A 16,460-nucleotide genomic window follows, 5' to 3' on the forward strand; every position below is an offset into this window, starting at 1 on the left:
AGTTTACAAAGCAGGTACTCTCTACACCTCTGCCAGTGTAGAGCTGGTCAAAGGCTAGGCCTAAGCCACACACCAAAACCTTCATGTGGCTAAAAGACATGAACCTGATACAACATTTCTTGCAGCCAAGAAGTGGGGAGGAAGTCGGACAAGGCTGAGCATGAAGGACATGGCTGCCTCGGCCTTTTACCAGCAAATGCCCACAAGTCTGTATGAGGTGGAGCTGCATTTCAACTTCCAGTGGGCATATAAAACTCAAGAACGACAACTCGGTCTTCCCAGTCCTAGGAACATGGCCCATTGGGGCTAACCCTGCCAGAGAGTTGAATGGGAATTCCTGCAGGTTCTGTGATGCCAGCTGGAAGCTAGTAGATTTGGTTTAGTCTAGCTACACCCTTATACTTAAAGATAACCTCTGTTTTCTCTCCTTTTGAATTTAAAATGCCAGTAGGTTGGGTACAGCGTAAAAAACAACGTGCACAATTCTGTATTTGTCTTGCAGCACGGTTCATGGGACAACAGTATGTGTGTGATGGAAATTATGTTCTCATCTTAAAGTGTTACAGTATTATGTATGAATGTTTGTATCTTACTGACATCTAGAAACCCCAGTGAAGGTTGGGGCTCTGTTGTGCTACCTCTAGTCACTGCTTCAGGAAACTTAGTGGTGTAACAAGTTGTAATGTTAAATTGACTCTGAATACATTTCAGCTATTTCCAAATCTGACCTAAACCTGTTGTCTCCCCACAGATCTAGAAATTGTTGGTTTTGTAGATATAGCTGACATTTCTAGCCCTCCTGTCCTGTCCAGACACTTGGTACTGCCCATTGCACTTAACAGAGGTGAGCAAGTTTTGTTTCTTTTAGCAAAAATTGCTTTAAACTTCCCTTGTAATGTCTGTGGTGGTTTAGACTAGAAGCACAGGTTTTATGCTCTATCAAAATGCCAGATGTCTCTAAAGACATGTTTGTGTGGTTACATTAAAATTAAAACCTTGAACACAAGCTCTCTCTTTTTTTGAGTACTGTGTTGTTTAGAAAGTTAATAGAGGGAACAGTGTCCTCATAGCATCATTATTAATAGAACATGCTAAACTTAAAGGTAAAAATATTTATGGGCCATGAAGTATGTGGTGCAAGATGAATATTTAATGCCTGCATCTAATTGGTTCTTGGAATGATTTGTTGTTGTGAAAAATCTGATCTTAATCACAACTAGATTGCTCAGTTGTACTTGAGCATTAATTGCTCCTCACTGGGGCCAAGTATATATGTATCTATGCAAATGACTGGTGTAGGCTTTGAGGATGTGTGCATCAGCCTGTGATAAGAAGGACTTCCCCTTTCCTTTTGTCATGGCCTTGGAGTGGAGCAAAGAGAAAGTGGGATTTCTCTTGGTAAAGAAGAATGAAAGCTCCAGATATGCTTTCATCTCTCTATTAACACTCTTATCCTGCTAGGCCTTTCACCTTAGAAGATATTAACAGGTAAATCACAGCTGTATTCCAGCTGCTAAAACATAGTAAGTTTCTCATAATGACCACAAATTGCATAGGAGAGGAGGACTTGAAATTCAGGATGCTTTTGGTTCAGAAGCAGACGTGTATTTGTTGCCAGACTCTTGGTGCCGTTTCATTTCACTTCTAGTTTCTTCAAAGCTGAGGTTTTATTTGCAGTTTTTTGTTAACTGTTTTGTGAGTAGGATGCAGTGGAATATTTATATAACATTATAGTGCCACTTTGCCCAAACAGTTCATTTAGCAGCTGTTCGTTCTACAAAAGTATTAATTAACTCTTGCATGGCAGAAAATACAGGGTGGTGTAATGGAAATTGAGCTAGTGTGTTTGAGTTTATTCTTATGTTATCTCTTTCTTTGCTTTTATTCTTCCCCAGAAGGTGATGAGGTGGGCCCTGGGATCACAGATGACACCGAAGATGAGAATTCAGCTAATCAGATTGCCGGGAAAATCCCCAACTTCTGTGTTTTACTACACGGCAGCCTGAAAGTGGAAGGCATGGTTGCTGTCGTCCAGTTGGGGTATGGAGCTGGATGTCTGCCTGAAAAATCTCTGACTTTGCTCATTTATGCTTTATTTATAAATTATGCTTATTTATATCTGTATTCTGTACAGAACTCTGCACTGCTAGACAAAAAGCTGTGGATTTTTAATTGTGGATATGTTTCTGCCAGTATAAATTGCAACAGTGAGCCTCTACACAGTGGGAGGGAGGCAAATTCTAGGCAAAGAGGGGCGGAAGATTTTCAGCCTTTGGGATTTGCTCTTTTCAACAGGCCAGAGTGGTATGGAATGCTCTATTCACAAGCTGATAGCAAGAAGAAATCAAACCTCATGATGTCGCTCTTTGAACCTGGTCCTGAGCCCCTTCCATGGCTGGGGAAGATGGCACAGCTTGGACCCATTTCAGGTACTTGTCACACTCATTTGAATAACTCTTACACATCCAGTGTTGCATGAATGACTGTGCCAAATCTTAGTTGTTAAGTCTGTTTATTTTCTTTTTTCTCCCAGATGCGAAAGAAAATCCTTACGGAGAGGATGACAATAAGAGCCCTTTCCCCTTGCAACCCAAGAACAAGCGCAGTTACGCACAGAATGTTACAGTATGGATTAAACCAAGTGGCCTCCAGGTAGTGATACAGGTTTTGGACTCAATGCTTTCCTTTGATCAGCAGTAGCCATCTTACCAGCAAAGTGGAGTCTGTGTGTGTCTTGTCTGTTTAATGTAGTTGCTTTATTGCTTTTCTTTCATTTTTATAAACACCGCCTCTTTAAAATGTCATGATTAAAATGCAATCAGAAAGCATAGCTTTCTGTATAATGAAAGCTGTGTCTCCAGTGTAACATCTGGCTTAGTTTATTGGATTTAGTATAATTACTGTTTATGTTGCAGCCTTTGTGAGCTGCAGTCTTGTCAATGGTCAGGATAATTTAACAATAAATAGTTGAGGATTTTTTCTGCAGCTTCCCCAGCAGTTGCCAAGATTTTTTTTTTTCTTTTCTGCAGACAGATGTACAGAAGATCTTGAGAAATGCAAGGAAACTCCCTGAAAAAACTCAAACCTTCTATAAAGTGAGTAACGTTTCAGGCTGGCCCAAATTTCATCCATAGTGATAGCGGTGATTTGACAGAGGAACAATACTGTCTGTGTCTGTGGTATGTTCTGTGCCGGTTTGTAGGGCTCTGCAAAAATATACATGGTTCTGTAAAGGAGACATCCTGGGTCTCTTTTACAGACTAGTTAAGGTGAGACAAGGGGGTTTGGTTTTCCTGCCACCACGTTCTCTGGCAGGGTGGTATAGATGTGTCATGTTTGCAGGTGCCCCTCATGATCCCTGCTACTTCAGTGGTGAACTTCTTTGCAGATTTTATGCTGTTGTCCAGGCAGAAATAGAGGGATGAGAGATGAATAGGAACACAGATGTCATTCTGAGTCTGAAAATGTCTCCTACATTTTTTCTACAACTGAAGCAGAGAAAGACAAAATTCCAGGCACATTTGGCCACATCATAATAATCCATAATCTAGACTGTAGCTGGAGGTAATTGTTGTTCCCCTTGTAAGCTTAGTGCTGAAGGAGTTTGTTATTGTAGCCCCCAGAGACTTCAAGAATGAATACCCTGCCTAAATGCACATAAGCACTTGTCAGTTTATAGTGAAGAAAAATCAATATATATACATTTTGCTGGACACTGTGGTTAAAGGCAGCAGTCAGTGAAGGCTAAGCTGGAGGCTGCTCCCAGCTGGGACACAGACAAAACAGGCAGGTACAATAACTGAATGCACAAAAGGGAAAAGGGAGAAGTGAAGATTTATAGGAAGGGATCAAGGGAAAACCGACTGTTTAGTTGTGCCACTATCAATCATCTTCAGCCCTGAAGCATTTTTTATCTCGTGAGCAGCTGGGCAGTTTCCAGCAGCTGTACTGATCACTCAGGTTATTGTCCTCTAAGTGAATAAGCTTGCCTTTAAAAAAAAAAGTAAGAAAACCATGTTTTATGTAAAGGCTTACAGTGGCTTTAAAAGGAGTTTTCCTTCTTTGCAGGAACTTAATCGTTTACGAAAGGCAGCTCTGGCCTTTGGCTTTTTGGACCTCTTGAAAGGTGTGGCAGACATGCTGGAGCGGGAATGCACCCTGCTTCCTGACACAGCTCATCCTGATGCAGCGTTTCAGCTCACACATGCTGCTCAGCAGCTTAAAGTGGCAAGTACTGGTGCATCAGAATATGCTGCCTATGATCATAACATTGCTCCGCTGCAGACAGACTTTTCCAGTAGCAGCACTGAAAGAATGTGAAGTCTCCATTTAGGGAACTTCTGTAGATTAAGACTCAAGTGGTTCAAATTTTCTTGTCCCGTTTACTTTCTAGGGCCTGTTTAATTACTGTTTGGAGAACTTCCTGTGAAAATGCGGTCCCTTACCCGCATCAGTGCTCTCTAAATAAATGTAGCTAGTTTGTGGATGCTTTAGTCAGACCTGGAAACTGTGGAAAGTGTCCCAAAGTCAATTACTGTGTTGGATGATGGGTGGAAGTTATTCAGTACATGCGAGGAGAGAAAGAAAATGCCATCACAGGCAGCAGACTGCTCATGGCTTTTGGTCTCCCCAAAATGCGGTTACTACATAACTGAACTCACTGGTAAAAGTATCTTAAAAGGCAGCTACTATACTTTATACACTGACTTAATTAGTCCAAAGAAAACATGTGAGAATCGCTGTGCAAGATCAGATACACAGCTAATTTCAGGGTGTTGTCAGTAATTTTATGCCCAACTTGAAAGCCAGTCTGTACTGCCGTAATGAGAGTTAATCATTACTTGCATTGCCGTGCTTATGCTTGTGAAAGTAACTTAATCTTGTGAGACGTTTTTTATTTGTGTAATATTAATAAAGAGTAATTCTTCATGAAAATTTAAGTCGGATTTGTTCCATTTTCATAGCAACTAGGCTGTGTGGCCTAAAACATTGACTTGGTAAAGGCTTGGCTCCCAGCTGTTTATCACAAGAGTTAAATTATACAACTTCTCACATTCAGGGAAAGAACAAACAACTGAACTAAAGCAAAATTCGGTTGTAAATCTTTATTATAGAAACACATTCTTTCTGAAGGATTAAAATTCAGTAGTGTAAGACCCATGACAGCTTGCACTAGGTACCACAATTTCACTGAGAAATATCATGTATGAATACATACGGATTTCATAACAGAAGTTTAAATGCCCAGTGGAGAAATTAAAGTATGAACGTGATCCTTGCTGTTCCATTACTCAGCTAATTCAATCCTTTGACATACTTTAAACATAGGTACAGTGTGTGCTATAGTGAAATACTGTGTAAATAATGCTCAACTCTTCTGAGTAAAGTAAGCTGCACTCTCCTTTGAGTACGAGCCTCAAGTATCCCTAAAGAGAAGTTGCATCATTCCTTTTGTTGACAGAACACGTTTGTGAAATGCAGCGTGGAGCTTGTACCAATTCTTTGTTAAAATCTCCATATAACACTGTTTCCCTCCCTTTACAGTAACAATCACTGGGTCCGTATCACAAACATTAAGCTGTTTGTTACCTTTAATATAGAAAATAATTTTCTGGAGGATTCATATTGTTTTACAGTAGAAAAAGATAAACAGTAACATGGCACTAAGCTAATCTCAACTTCAGTGCCTGTTCTGGATTGCTGGCATTGCTTTGCATTGCCCTGGGGGTGGTGGCAGTTATTGTGAAGCAACCTGTTCATAACCACAATACGGTTTAGAGCAAACTTTTCGTACATTTTCTAAACTGGATTAAGGAGGCCAGAGGGATCTGGAATTACATACCGGAGGCTAGGTGTGAAGAAGGGCATGCTGATATAAAGTCAACTGAAACAAAGGTTTCTAGGTGAGAGAGTAGATGACCTGGAATGTGGGAGGAGCTTCTCTTTTTTTATTGTTGCTGTTGTTTAAAGCAAGCACAGAGGAAAGGGTCCCTTCAAACCCTGTGTGGGATCTCCCTTACTGAGAGATATCAAAATAATACACGGTTATTTTGACCCGCTACTCCATCCCATCAGGGGCCAGCCAACAAAGCACATACATACACCAAATTCTCAGTCGCACCCCTAAGTTTAAGTAGAAAAGCAATCTTTACTGCCTTTCTGAAGGCTAGAAATACAGGAGCTACAGCCCTGCCAGGAATGATTAGAGGAGCCTCGCCTCCCATGACAGTTCCATGTTTTCCTTTGCATGGGTGGGATGGAGTTCTGTTCAGGTTCACATGCTAGGAGAAAGCTGGTATCTATGTTTCCTTACTTTGTTATGTTTCAGTGCTTGCATTACCAACCAGGAAAGCATTTCTGACCATATCACAGAATGACTGGATAAGGATGCGTTGCTACAGGAATGCTAGGATCCACACAGCGCTCCTATTCGGTTAAGGCTAAACTAGAAACACACTAAGTTGGTAGAATTTAAATGGACATTAGCTACTTCCAGTTTTAATTCTGCAGCATCAGGATGCTGCAGAAGAAAAGGGGGGTATGTGCTGAGCAAGTTTACCTCAACTGTTAATAAACACCCAAACGCCGTTCACAGTGGTCTCAGACTGTGCTCCTCCTGCCATCCAGATCCACCCTAGGAACAGCATGTGCCAGCTAATAGTATATCCCGACATCAGAAGCCCTATCTGCATGCAATATTGACAGCAAATACCCAATTAAAAGATAAACATTATTTCTATGTAGTGCTGCTCCACTGTTTATAAGCATATTATATGCAGATAATAGGATTTCTTTCTAATATGGTAGTTGACAGGATACAAGCTTAAATGTTACTGTTCAATGGTAAATGCCATGCATACATGATTGAAAGGGAACAAAATACAGTATACGGGAATGTTACCTGAATTCACTATGAAATCATGAAATCTAGCGTGATCATTTAATTTTACAAAATTCTTTACATTACAGTGGGTAAAACCGTAAGAATTAGAGGCTTATCTTGTCATTGAGATAAGTCAGATAAGAAAGCACTGCAGTCCTCCTTTACTTCATCTTTCTCTTCTTTGGTCCAAGGTGCTGTTTCCTTTGCTTGTAGAGGTAACAGAAGTTTATATATACCCCTGAAAAAGAATGAAGTGTTTAGGTAGGACATTATTGCATCTTTTTAATGCTAGATGGCTGTACCAAATTTTAAAAAAACAACGACAAAAAACAAACAAACAAACCAACCACCACACAAAAAAAGCGATGGTTTAAGGGTGTGTGTAGCATTGAAAGATAATGCAAGTTTTTTCTTGCGGGGTGAGGCAGGAGTTGCTGCACAGGTTCTTTGGTATGGGGCTGCTCAGAAGGTTGGTTCGTCGCTTTTAAAAAAGTTACACCACCGGCTGTGCAGAGCTGGGGAAGGATCAAACAGGTATTTCAGAATGAAACTTGATTAAAGGTATTCTTTAAGCAACGTCTGTGAAAGGGAAGAAATCTAGTGAAAGTTCAGGTTAAAATTCTAGGTTAGATTCTGCTGAGTTCTGGATACCCAAACGGACTGGGTGTGCATACTACAAAGTTAACTTATGTTTAAAAATGTAACACCAGAAACCAAATATGTATGAAGCACCATTCTTCTTCAAATATACTACTATGTAAAGAGCCTTCTATATTGTTTCCTGGAAAAACATGACTTCATGTTGCACTAGTGATTATAATGCAGTTTAGTTAAACATTGCTTTAATCTGAAATTATGTTTAGATTTCCACTAGATCATTCCAAAACTCAAAATACCATGTAAAAGGTGAAACTAAGTATACTGAGGCTATAAATACATGTAAAAATTACTCTTTTAACCCAAGTGATCCGTAGATAATGCTGCTAACTTGTTACCAAGGTCTCCTTCTTGGGGAGGCTAACCAGTGCTAATTGCAGATGTGTTCCCCTCCATCAGTGACAAATTTACATAAACAAGCAGCAAGGATAATGCTTAACCTCAAGCAATTTTGTGTTGCCATGATCCTCAAGATGCAGGAATTCAATTTTCTTTGAAAAATATACTCATTCAGAGGAAACTGGCCTTTTTATTTCAATAGTGAGAAATACAATTAAATATCTTACCTAAAAACAAGGCTATAAGGTATATTTGAAGCAAAAATGAAAACTGGATTGTGACGTTCAGTGGATTTGGCAATCCCAGACTAAATTTCCCTGTTTCACTGAAGATTGGAATGGATTGAATGACACAGACAGCTGAAAGCAGAAGGCCACCATCATTATCAAACACAGATAAAATACACAATTTCCCAGCCCACACCAACTTTTTCAGGATATTCCCTTCTTATCTGCGAGCTCTTGTTAATTATACCAATTTTAAAGCTGTTTTTTTTTAAACATGCAGTATGATGGAAAGCAGCTAGCTGAGGCAGTATAGACTTTCATAGCTGAACTGCTAAGCGCAGTGAACTTGCCTGGTGAGACAGTGTTCTCACACACAACTGTAGCCTGCAGGGCCCATGCCAGCAGTATTTACCATGCAGGAAAACCCACAGCAATGAAACAGGCGTAGTCTTTCCTGTGTTTGAAGTTGGGCAACGCTCAAGCCTACTCCTGGCTCACAGAAACAGGTTCTGACAGGTACGATCACACCACATTTCTTACAACTAGAAGCTAGGCGGTGATATGCTGCTTAAATAAATAAAAATTAAAAATAATCCAGACCTGTTAAGACAGAAGAGGTCACTGTAAGGCCCCTCCGCCCACAGGGGCTACAGCAAGAACACTAGGTGCCTGCTTCTTCCACGGACAGTCACTCTCAAAGCAGAAAGGGAGCAGAGCCCTCTCTGGAAAGCCCCATGCCCGTCTCAGAACAGGCTACGCTGCTTTCATAGGAAGAATCGGCCCCTGCCTGTCCTGTGCAATGATTTACAAGATAATGTCAAGATCTGTGAGCTGACGTGAACCCAAGCTAGGCTGACCAAGTCAGGTCTAGCAGACAAAAGCAAATACACCGCTTTGGATCAGCGGAGGCAAGTGAGCATTGTCGTCTTGTGCTGCTTGCATGGACTGCAGCACACGCTTGGTCACTTTGTCAGGTAACCTTTTGTTGCCTTTACTTTCCTCTCCAGTGCCCAAAAGGAAGACTTCTTTTCACATCAAATTGAAAAAAATATTTGATTCAGTAAGAAAGACAAAAATGCTTACATTTGGTTCAGCTCAAAGCAAATGTCTGTTTATCTGTTGTTCTATTACATGATTTTTTCAGTCCAGCAGCCAAACCAAAAATTGAGTTATTTGCCCAGCCTTGACTCCATTGTTTATCAAATTGTCTTTTTCGGACATACCTTCTGCCAAGCCTCCTAAAGGGTAGAGAGGGATCCAGGCAGTGTAACGGAGCCAGGTTAGTGGTTTCCATTCAATACCGATACATGAAAGCATGTAATATGGATACCTAAAGCCAATTCAGCGTGAGAAGAAACAGACACTGTTTAAAATGGAAGCTGCTGCTAGAATTAGTCTTGCATATATCTGCTCTATAGAATAGTCAACGTAATTCCCAAACGACACAAGAATATTCAAGAATTGTTCCTCTGGATCATGATGGACACACCCTTATTTGGCAGTTTACAGAACTAATGCTATTATTCTGACCACATGGATGAATGTAACTGCCTGGCTTGCCTGATAGACCTTTCAAAATACTTCTTTTGAAAGAGAAAAAGAGCATAGTGCACTCCCTTAACAATGGAAATTCAAAGCAACAGAACCCTCAAGGAAAAAAGCGACAGGTTTCCCTAGGTTCAGGGTAGTATTATTTTCAGACTCCAGCCTTGTCCCAGCTTTTGGCAGATGGAGCAACCTAGGAAGGCTGTGATAGTCCGTGTCTAAAGGAGATTTTAACCCTCTGGGGCCAATGCACTAGAGCCACTCTTCCAAAAGGTACAAGGATCAAAACCTTCTTTAAAGAGTTCTTGGGAACAACCATGTTGTTCTGTACACATCTGCTAGAGGAAAAATCCCACAAACCTGAACAGCTCAATGATACTCCAGAAATAAAATATGAAGAACACCACAGGTTTGCTCTGCATTTCCTCTAAGCTTCCAAGGATAACAAACAAAACGAAGTTTCTTCCAAATATCTGTTTAAGAAAAACAAATTAAGGAACAGTCACACTCTTCATCAAAAGAAAGAGCAAGTCCTCGCTGTCAAACACACGCAGGGTATCTACTCTTCACGCCCAAAACATATGCTGAGCGCATAACTAACTGTGCAGCTGAGCTGTGACCTGCTTCTTACGAGCATGCATTTTGCTCTGTACTTAGCTGCAATCCAAGGGACCTAGTCTTAAATCATCTATCCTCATTTTTATGCACAACAGCCACAACCAGGATAAAAAGGGCCCTGGCACCAAATCAAAATCACGTACTTTTCATCAGCCTCTTCTTGCTTTTGTTGTCCTGGAGTATCTTACGTAGGTGATGGAAGAAAACAGCCTGCCACAGCTAAGACTGGGAAGCACGAATTCCTGCCTCTTGAATAATATATTCTCTAGTCCAGTGCCAGTGAGGTTGTATCACTTATTTTAGGAGAGTCTCAACGCTTGCGTAAAATATTTACTTTAAACATGGGGGAGCAAGGAGAAGAATTTTAATATATTACCTGCGCTACAGTAGGTCTCAGCGGTGATCTGACTAGTCCTATTAGTGAATTCATGATCTCCATTAATGCCAGGGTCTGACAGAAATACATCATGTCAGCAATAGTGTGAAAAGTATCATAGAAGGAATCTGTAAGACACGGGAAACCATTTTAGAGAACAAATGAATTTCTAGTTCAGGAAGCGGGCGCAGCAGCATAGCTTTTGATAACAGGATTCTAGTTGTATTTCAAAAACCATTATGCATAATTATGTAACTTCTTTATAGGCCTTATCTTGAAGTCACAGCAGTTAGGCCAGAAACACTGCTCAAGTGCTCCGTTTCACACACAGAAGGATCAAGAGCTGTTTCAATAAATATTTTACAAAATATGCGATAGCGCTGTACCTCAACAGTATAAAGCGTTCTCACTTCAAAACCAAAATATTCTGCCCGTCTCATTTTCAAAAATACTAGCATTGCAGTGAGCGAGACATTTTGCTCCAACTGATTTCTTTAGAAGTAATCTTGGCAGAGTACAAGTATCATTCATCAGAATATGCAGTTGTGATTTACAAGAGGACAGTATTTTCCTATCCTTGACACTGTGATGGCTTTTGAGAGTTGCATGCTTTGGTGATGCTTTTACAGTTTTGTTTCCTAAATAGGTCTTCCTTTAGTTTTAACTATTTAGAAAGTATTAAAAACAACACTAAAAAACCAAAACAAAGACCCCAATGTAAATAAAATATTACTTGCCTTTTCCTAAGATGAACAGTCGTACTGTCATGTTCACAAAAATCCAAGAGAATCCCAAAAACTGCACAAGATTATACATGATTAAGTATCCCTTCTTCAGGTGTTTGAAAGCTAAAATCAATCATAAACACATCAGGTGATCAGAGTACAATGGTAACACTTCTGCAAAGAGTACAGCTGCAAACCAGGCTTTCTGTGGGAATAAAGCTTACAAGAAAAAGGGAAGCTATTGATTGCAATAAAAGGGTTGCTGTGTGCATTGTGGGTTCTGCCTGCTTTTACCGTCATCTGCTAGAACTCAATTCTTGCTAGTCAGGTTTTTTAAATTCCTTGGAAACTGCAGTCCATTTTTATTAAATTGCTAAATAGCTCACAATACAAAGATCCCCCTCCAAGATGCACCAAGCCAGTCAAAATTCCTCCATAAGAGTTGAGGTTCGCATATAAGAGTGACAGAAGCTTTCTAAACCCCACCTTACACACTAAAAACGTATGGTTACTTACGGTCTTTTGGGACTCTGGATTCTATTTTCATTTTGTTAATCTTTTCTTCTTCCTTAAGATGAAGGATAAGGTTTTAAAGACCGATACTGTAATTAGCAAGTGATTTGTTAACTATACTGCTGTAAAGCTAGTGGGTTTACAACTCAGCTAAGCAGCCAGTTGCTAGAGCGTTTAAACTTTCACCTGCATAAAACAGCACATTCATCATCCAGATATTATGGTACAGTAAAAGCCAGAGGGTGTTAACTAGTTATCCTGCCCTCACTATGTATTTTATTCTAGTAATTAGATGCTTTTGCTGAAAAAGCCTGCTGTTTTCTGTGTTAATTCTCACTTATTACTGTTTCTTAGAGCTGTTGCTTAAAACATTTCATGATCCACCAGTGACCTGAAGGGAACTGAGAACATCCAGCCCAGGCTCTCTGCCTGCCCTTCACTAGTGCTTTCTGGCTCCCGGCATTGCAGCGGCCCTTTCTCCTCTACGCTAAGCTCAGTGGCTGTGGAGGAGAACAGGGCAGCATTTGTTGTAAAACAGATTTGCAGAAATGTCATCCGTTCAAGTCTTTTCCAAGACGGTCTTTCACCTCCCTGCTGCAGTAAGCTGCTCGAGCTTACCAGATGGTGGGAATGCACCGTCAGGGCCAGCCCAGTGGCTCAGGAAGGCCCTAGAAACCCTGCTTTCCAGACAAGCAGTGCCCGGGACTGGCATCTCTGGGCTCCGTATGGCACATTTATATGATCTTCATATGGATCGGGACACAGGGCTGCGAAGGCGTCATGCAAGGGGTGCAAGCCTTTGGCTGCAGGCCCTGGCCAGTGCTGAGCTAGTGCACAGCCACCAGTTCAGATTCAAGCTGCCGCTCTTTCTGGCCAGAAATGTGCCTATTTCTGAACTCCTGCTCACAGTTTAACTGTTTAACCAATTCTACGTGGGATCTGTGTGAAATAGCAGTAACAATCAGCATGCCAGACAACTTCATTTAAGAACACAAGTTCATGGACAAGGGAACAGCTAGCCTTGCTTTGTAGCTGGCAGCACACACCACATGCGCCCACAGGACTGACCTTCTCCTTCAGCTCCATTTCAGCATCCGATTCATCTAACCAGCGGTCAAAGTCAGGAGCTAGGAAGAGTGGGCGCTTCTCTTGCTTGGTGAGTCTCTCCCACCAGTTACTCTCTTTCTTCTGCACAGTGATGTTCAGCTGCCTTTGAGTCACCCTGCATACAGGCTGAGGGCAGGCACAGAAGCATACATCAGCAAAAGTCCTAAGAAACAAGCTCTGAGACTGGGTTGATACCCAAGCTTTCCCTATCAAGGAGGCAGGGATGACATGGACTGCTGTAGCACAAGCATCTCTCTGCTGCCCAAGGCATGGAAGCAAAGGGCAGCCCAGTTGAAGATGGCAACTGTGATGGCTGCAGGACTTGATAAGCAGCTTGAAAGCCTGCCCGTACCACGCAGCACCACTGAATCCCACCACAAAGAGCTAGCACAGACCCTGGTGCTAGCCTTCCTAGGCAGAACCCATGATCTTGGCTTTAGACCTTCTTGCATTTAGTACTGTGAGCCATTCACTTCCTCTAGCCAGCGGTAAAAATAACACTACCATCAGCCACAGGTCCCTGTCCAAAATAGGGGACCCCACGTGACATCTGCTACAGTGAGAGGAAGAGCTAATAGCCTTAGGAAACACCAGGAGACAATGGTGAGCTGATGGCCCTGACAGTGTGGTCATTACCACTCCATGAGCCCTCTCCACCACGGCCACACTCTGCCTAATGGCACCCCAGAACCCCTCCATCCTTACAGCCCACAGCATTGTCACCTTGGTTACCCACCCTTACTGCCATCATCGCACCCCTCCGCACCTTGAGCCTACACCAGGGTGCTCTGCATGGGACTACCTCTCAAACCAGCTGAAACTGATGCAGAAGAGCCATGAACTGCGTTCTTAACTGAGCACGTCACACCAGCACTGCTCTCTCAAGGCTGTCTGGATGCTCCTAAGACATCCAAAGGCTGTAGCTGTAATTTACAGCTACCAACGCCTGATCCTTGCCTGTCAAAGGCTCCATCTCTCGCTGGTGGCCAGCCTGGCACCAGCAAGCGGCACTCATGGTGCACATCAAAGCTAAAAGAGAAAACCCTGGACTGCAATACTTCCCAGTCCCGACCACCTGTAGTTACATAGATTTCACGGCATCGATCCTCTTCCAGACTCGCAGCCCCTTCCATGGTGACTCAGAGCGACTAGACTTTTGGAAGGAGGCTGCTCTGCAGAGGCAAGGGCTTGCCTTCCAGGCCTGGCTGCCAGCACAGCCCGTGTCTGCCCGCACAGGGGACAAGCATGGGCCGTGGTGGGCACCTCTCCCCACACTGTGGACCAGGCAGCTGCTGCTTTACAGGACAGATGACAAACTGGTGACCAGATCCTGGAATCAAGAGATGTTCATTGTCTGCCACTGAATACCTGGTAGGAGCCACACAATAAACCCGCCGGCTGACAGCAGCGTAGAGCTGGGGATGCCTTTCCCCAGGAAAGTTTCGGTTCAACATCAATTTCAGGGTGACCAGACCCTAGAAATTTACCCTCCGGCCCCTTGCTGTGTTGCACAGAGGGAACGGTCTCCTCCCTTGTTGAAGCAGCAGAGGTGAATGGTGGCTCCCAGTCTGACTGCAGCTGTCCCCAACAGGCAGCCAGGAATAAGCATCACAAATCCTGCACTGGGAGCAGAGCCCCGAGTTTTCCTGTGCCCCTAACAGCTTTGAGAAGTAAAGACAGTCTTTACAGCAACCTGTGAGTAATGCGAAGGTGCTGCTCTTCCCGCCAAGCTCTCCTATCTGACTACGACAGCAATTAAGAAAAGATTTTGCAAGAGGAGCCGCAGTGTATCTGTACCGGCAACCTAAGAAAGACGTGTGTTTTCATGACTTTATTTTGTCAGGCTGCAAAAGAAGCCAGGAAACATCACACGGACACTTTGCAGCACAGCGTTCCCCTGCTCTCCAGTCAAGGTTACATCAGACAACACGTTGCCAGATTCTCCCCTTATTTTGCTGCTTTAAATCCTTAAAAAAATTTACAACTACTGTTTAACAACCGATACATGTAAGGCCCTGTTTCTATTAGAGCTGACCCACGCGAGCACTATCTCCAGTGAGGTGATTTGCGTTAAGGCAGGATGGTGGCTGAGCACCGGGACAGAGGACTGCCACAGGCGGCTTTTAGTTTGCAGCAGTTACAGGGTCACCAGGAAAATCTAAACAGCATATTACAGGCTTTACGCACAGCCATTTTCCTTTCAAGTTTTTAAAAAATTACTTTTTCTTTGCAAGAGTTAGAAAAGTAAAAATACCTACTTTAGGCTCAACCGGTTCTAGGAACTCAATCTGAAATTCGTAGATGTTGTCCCCTTTGGCACCATGACCCTGAGCTAAAAGACAAGAATTAACAGTCAGGTGAAGGCCCTAGCCAGCTCCACACACCCCACCGGCAAAGGACGCTTCATACATAGAAATATTCAGCGGTTATTTACAGTGCTTCCCCTGCCTTGCTGGGAGGCAAGAGGGAACACACGATAATAGGGAAGACACAAACAGCCCAAAATGTTGCTCGGAGGTGTGGTTGCTGGAGTCTGCAGCTAAAGCTGCTGCAACTCTGCGTCACGCTGGAAGAGGGTCCTTGCTCGCAGGAAGGCAGCGTGCAAGCTTCCCAAAAAGAGGGGCCCAAAAGGCTGCTCACAGCTAGCTTGATTCAGACTGGAAATCCTCTGCGCTGGACAGCCTTTGGGGGATCCAGCCTCCACACCAACGAGCGAGCACCCAGGGAGGCCGGTCTCCGGTAGGTCCGCAGGAGCACGATGTGGGGAGTCCCCTCCCAACGGCAAGAGGGTGCGTTCATCTCTCATTTCCCGCATACGCAGGTCTTGTCCCCGGAAGGGCTCCGAAAACCTGCATGTTGAGTTTAATTTCCACCCTTCCACACCGTAAACTGATCCTGGAGTGAACATGATGCGCAACACCCCCCTATCAAATGGCCCTGGCTGTGGCTCACCGGGGAGGCAGCATTTCCTAGACAATGCGTCTTAAAGAAAACCACCAAATAAATGAGAAAACCCAAATAAAAACAGCTACAGCATATCCTCAGTGCCACCCGGACAAGCCGACCAGCACGAGCTCCACAGTGCTGCAACGTGCAGCTGCCCGGCTGAAACAAAACCATCTTTTAGGAAGAGATCTGCTTTACCTGTCAAATCGAGCACTAGTTCCCGATGCAGAGGTTTGATAACAGTTCCTCTCACACGTCTTTGTGAAAGGAAAAATTGCTGCGCGTTATCTCTGGGGTTCAGTTGAGACAGGATAGCAAAGACATATGGAAATTTCACTGATATTTAAATATGGGGGCGTTGGGTTTTTTTCTTACTAGATAAGATACAGCCTGCTATCGTTGCTAGAGCCGGAACACAGCGGTTTGTAGCTGGGTGCGTGTCACGATGCATCCATACACGCCCGGCACCCAGCACAGCGCTCGGCCGCTGCCACCAAGGGCAGCGATGGGGACCGCGCACCCCG

General features: G+C 43.2%; 2 protein-coding genes across 2 annotated transcripts in view; one reads left to right on the forward strand and one right to left on the reverse strand.

Moving 5' to 3' along the window:
* Positions 1-4,925, forward strand: part of VWA9 (von Willebrand factor A domain containing 9) — a 12,797-nt gene extending 7,872 nt beyond the window's left edge. The window contains 6 exon segments of the mRNA XM_009321455.1: positions 752-844; positions 1,896-2,040; positions 2,296-2,429; positions 2,534-2,652; positions 3,030-3,095; positions 4,069-4,925. Coding sequence (XP_009319730.1) covers positions 752-844; positions 1,896-2,040; positions 2,296-2,429; positions 2,534-2,652; positions 3,030-3,095; positions 4,069-4,320 — 809 coding nt within the window. The 3' untranslated portion in view covers positions 4,321-4,925.
* Positions 4,926-5,095: 170 nt separating this feature from the next.
* On the reverse strand, positions 5,096-13,689 carry PTPLAD1 (protein tyrosine phosphatase-like A domain containing 1). The gene is made up of 8 exons (XM_009321527.1): positions 13,627-13,689; positions 12,952-13,116; positions 11,887-11,938; positions 11,383-11,493; positions 10,646-10,773; positions 10,012-10,124; positions 9,330-9,436; positions 5,096-7,121 (listed from the first exon to the last, which is right to left on the reverse strand). Exons 1-8 carry the CDS (start codon positions 13,687-13,689, stop codon positions 7,045-7,047), a joined length of 816 nt encoding a protein of 271 aa, XP_009319802.1. The 3' UTR covers positions 5,096-7,044.
* Positions 13,690-16,460: the final 2,771 nt, after the last annotated feature.

This window comes from Pygoscelis adeliae, unplaced genomic scaffold (assembly GCF_000699105.1).
Source record: "Pygoscelis adeliae isolate BGI_AS28 unplaced genomic scaffold, ASM69910v1 Scaffold13, whole genome shotgun sequence".
Lineage (NCBI taxonomy): Eukaryota > Metazoa > Chordata > Aves > Sphenisciformes > Spheniscidae > Pygoscelis > Pygoscelis adeliae.

Coding starts and splice junctions, on each gene's coding strand:
- PTPLAD1 (XM_009321527.1), bottom strand. CDS start 13,689: ATGGAGGGGTTCTGGGGTGCCATTAGGCAGAGTGTGGCCGTGGTGGAG. Junction 13,117..13,626: donor TGGAGAGGGCTCATGGAGTG/GTAATGACCACA, acceptor GCCTGCCCTCAG/CCTGTATGCAGGGTGACTCA. Junction 11,939..12,951: donor AAATGGAGCTGAAGGAGAAG/GTCAGTCCTGTG, acceptor CTTCATCTTAAG/GAAGAAGAAAAGATTAACAA.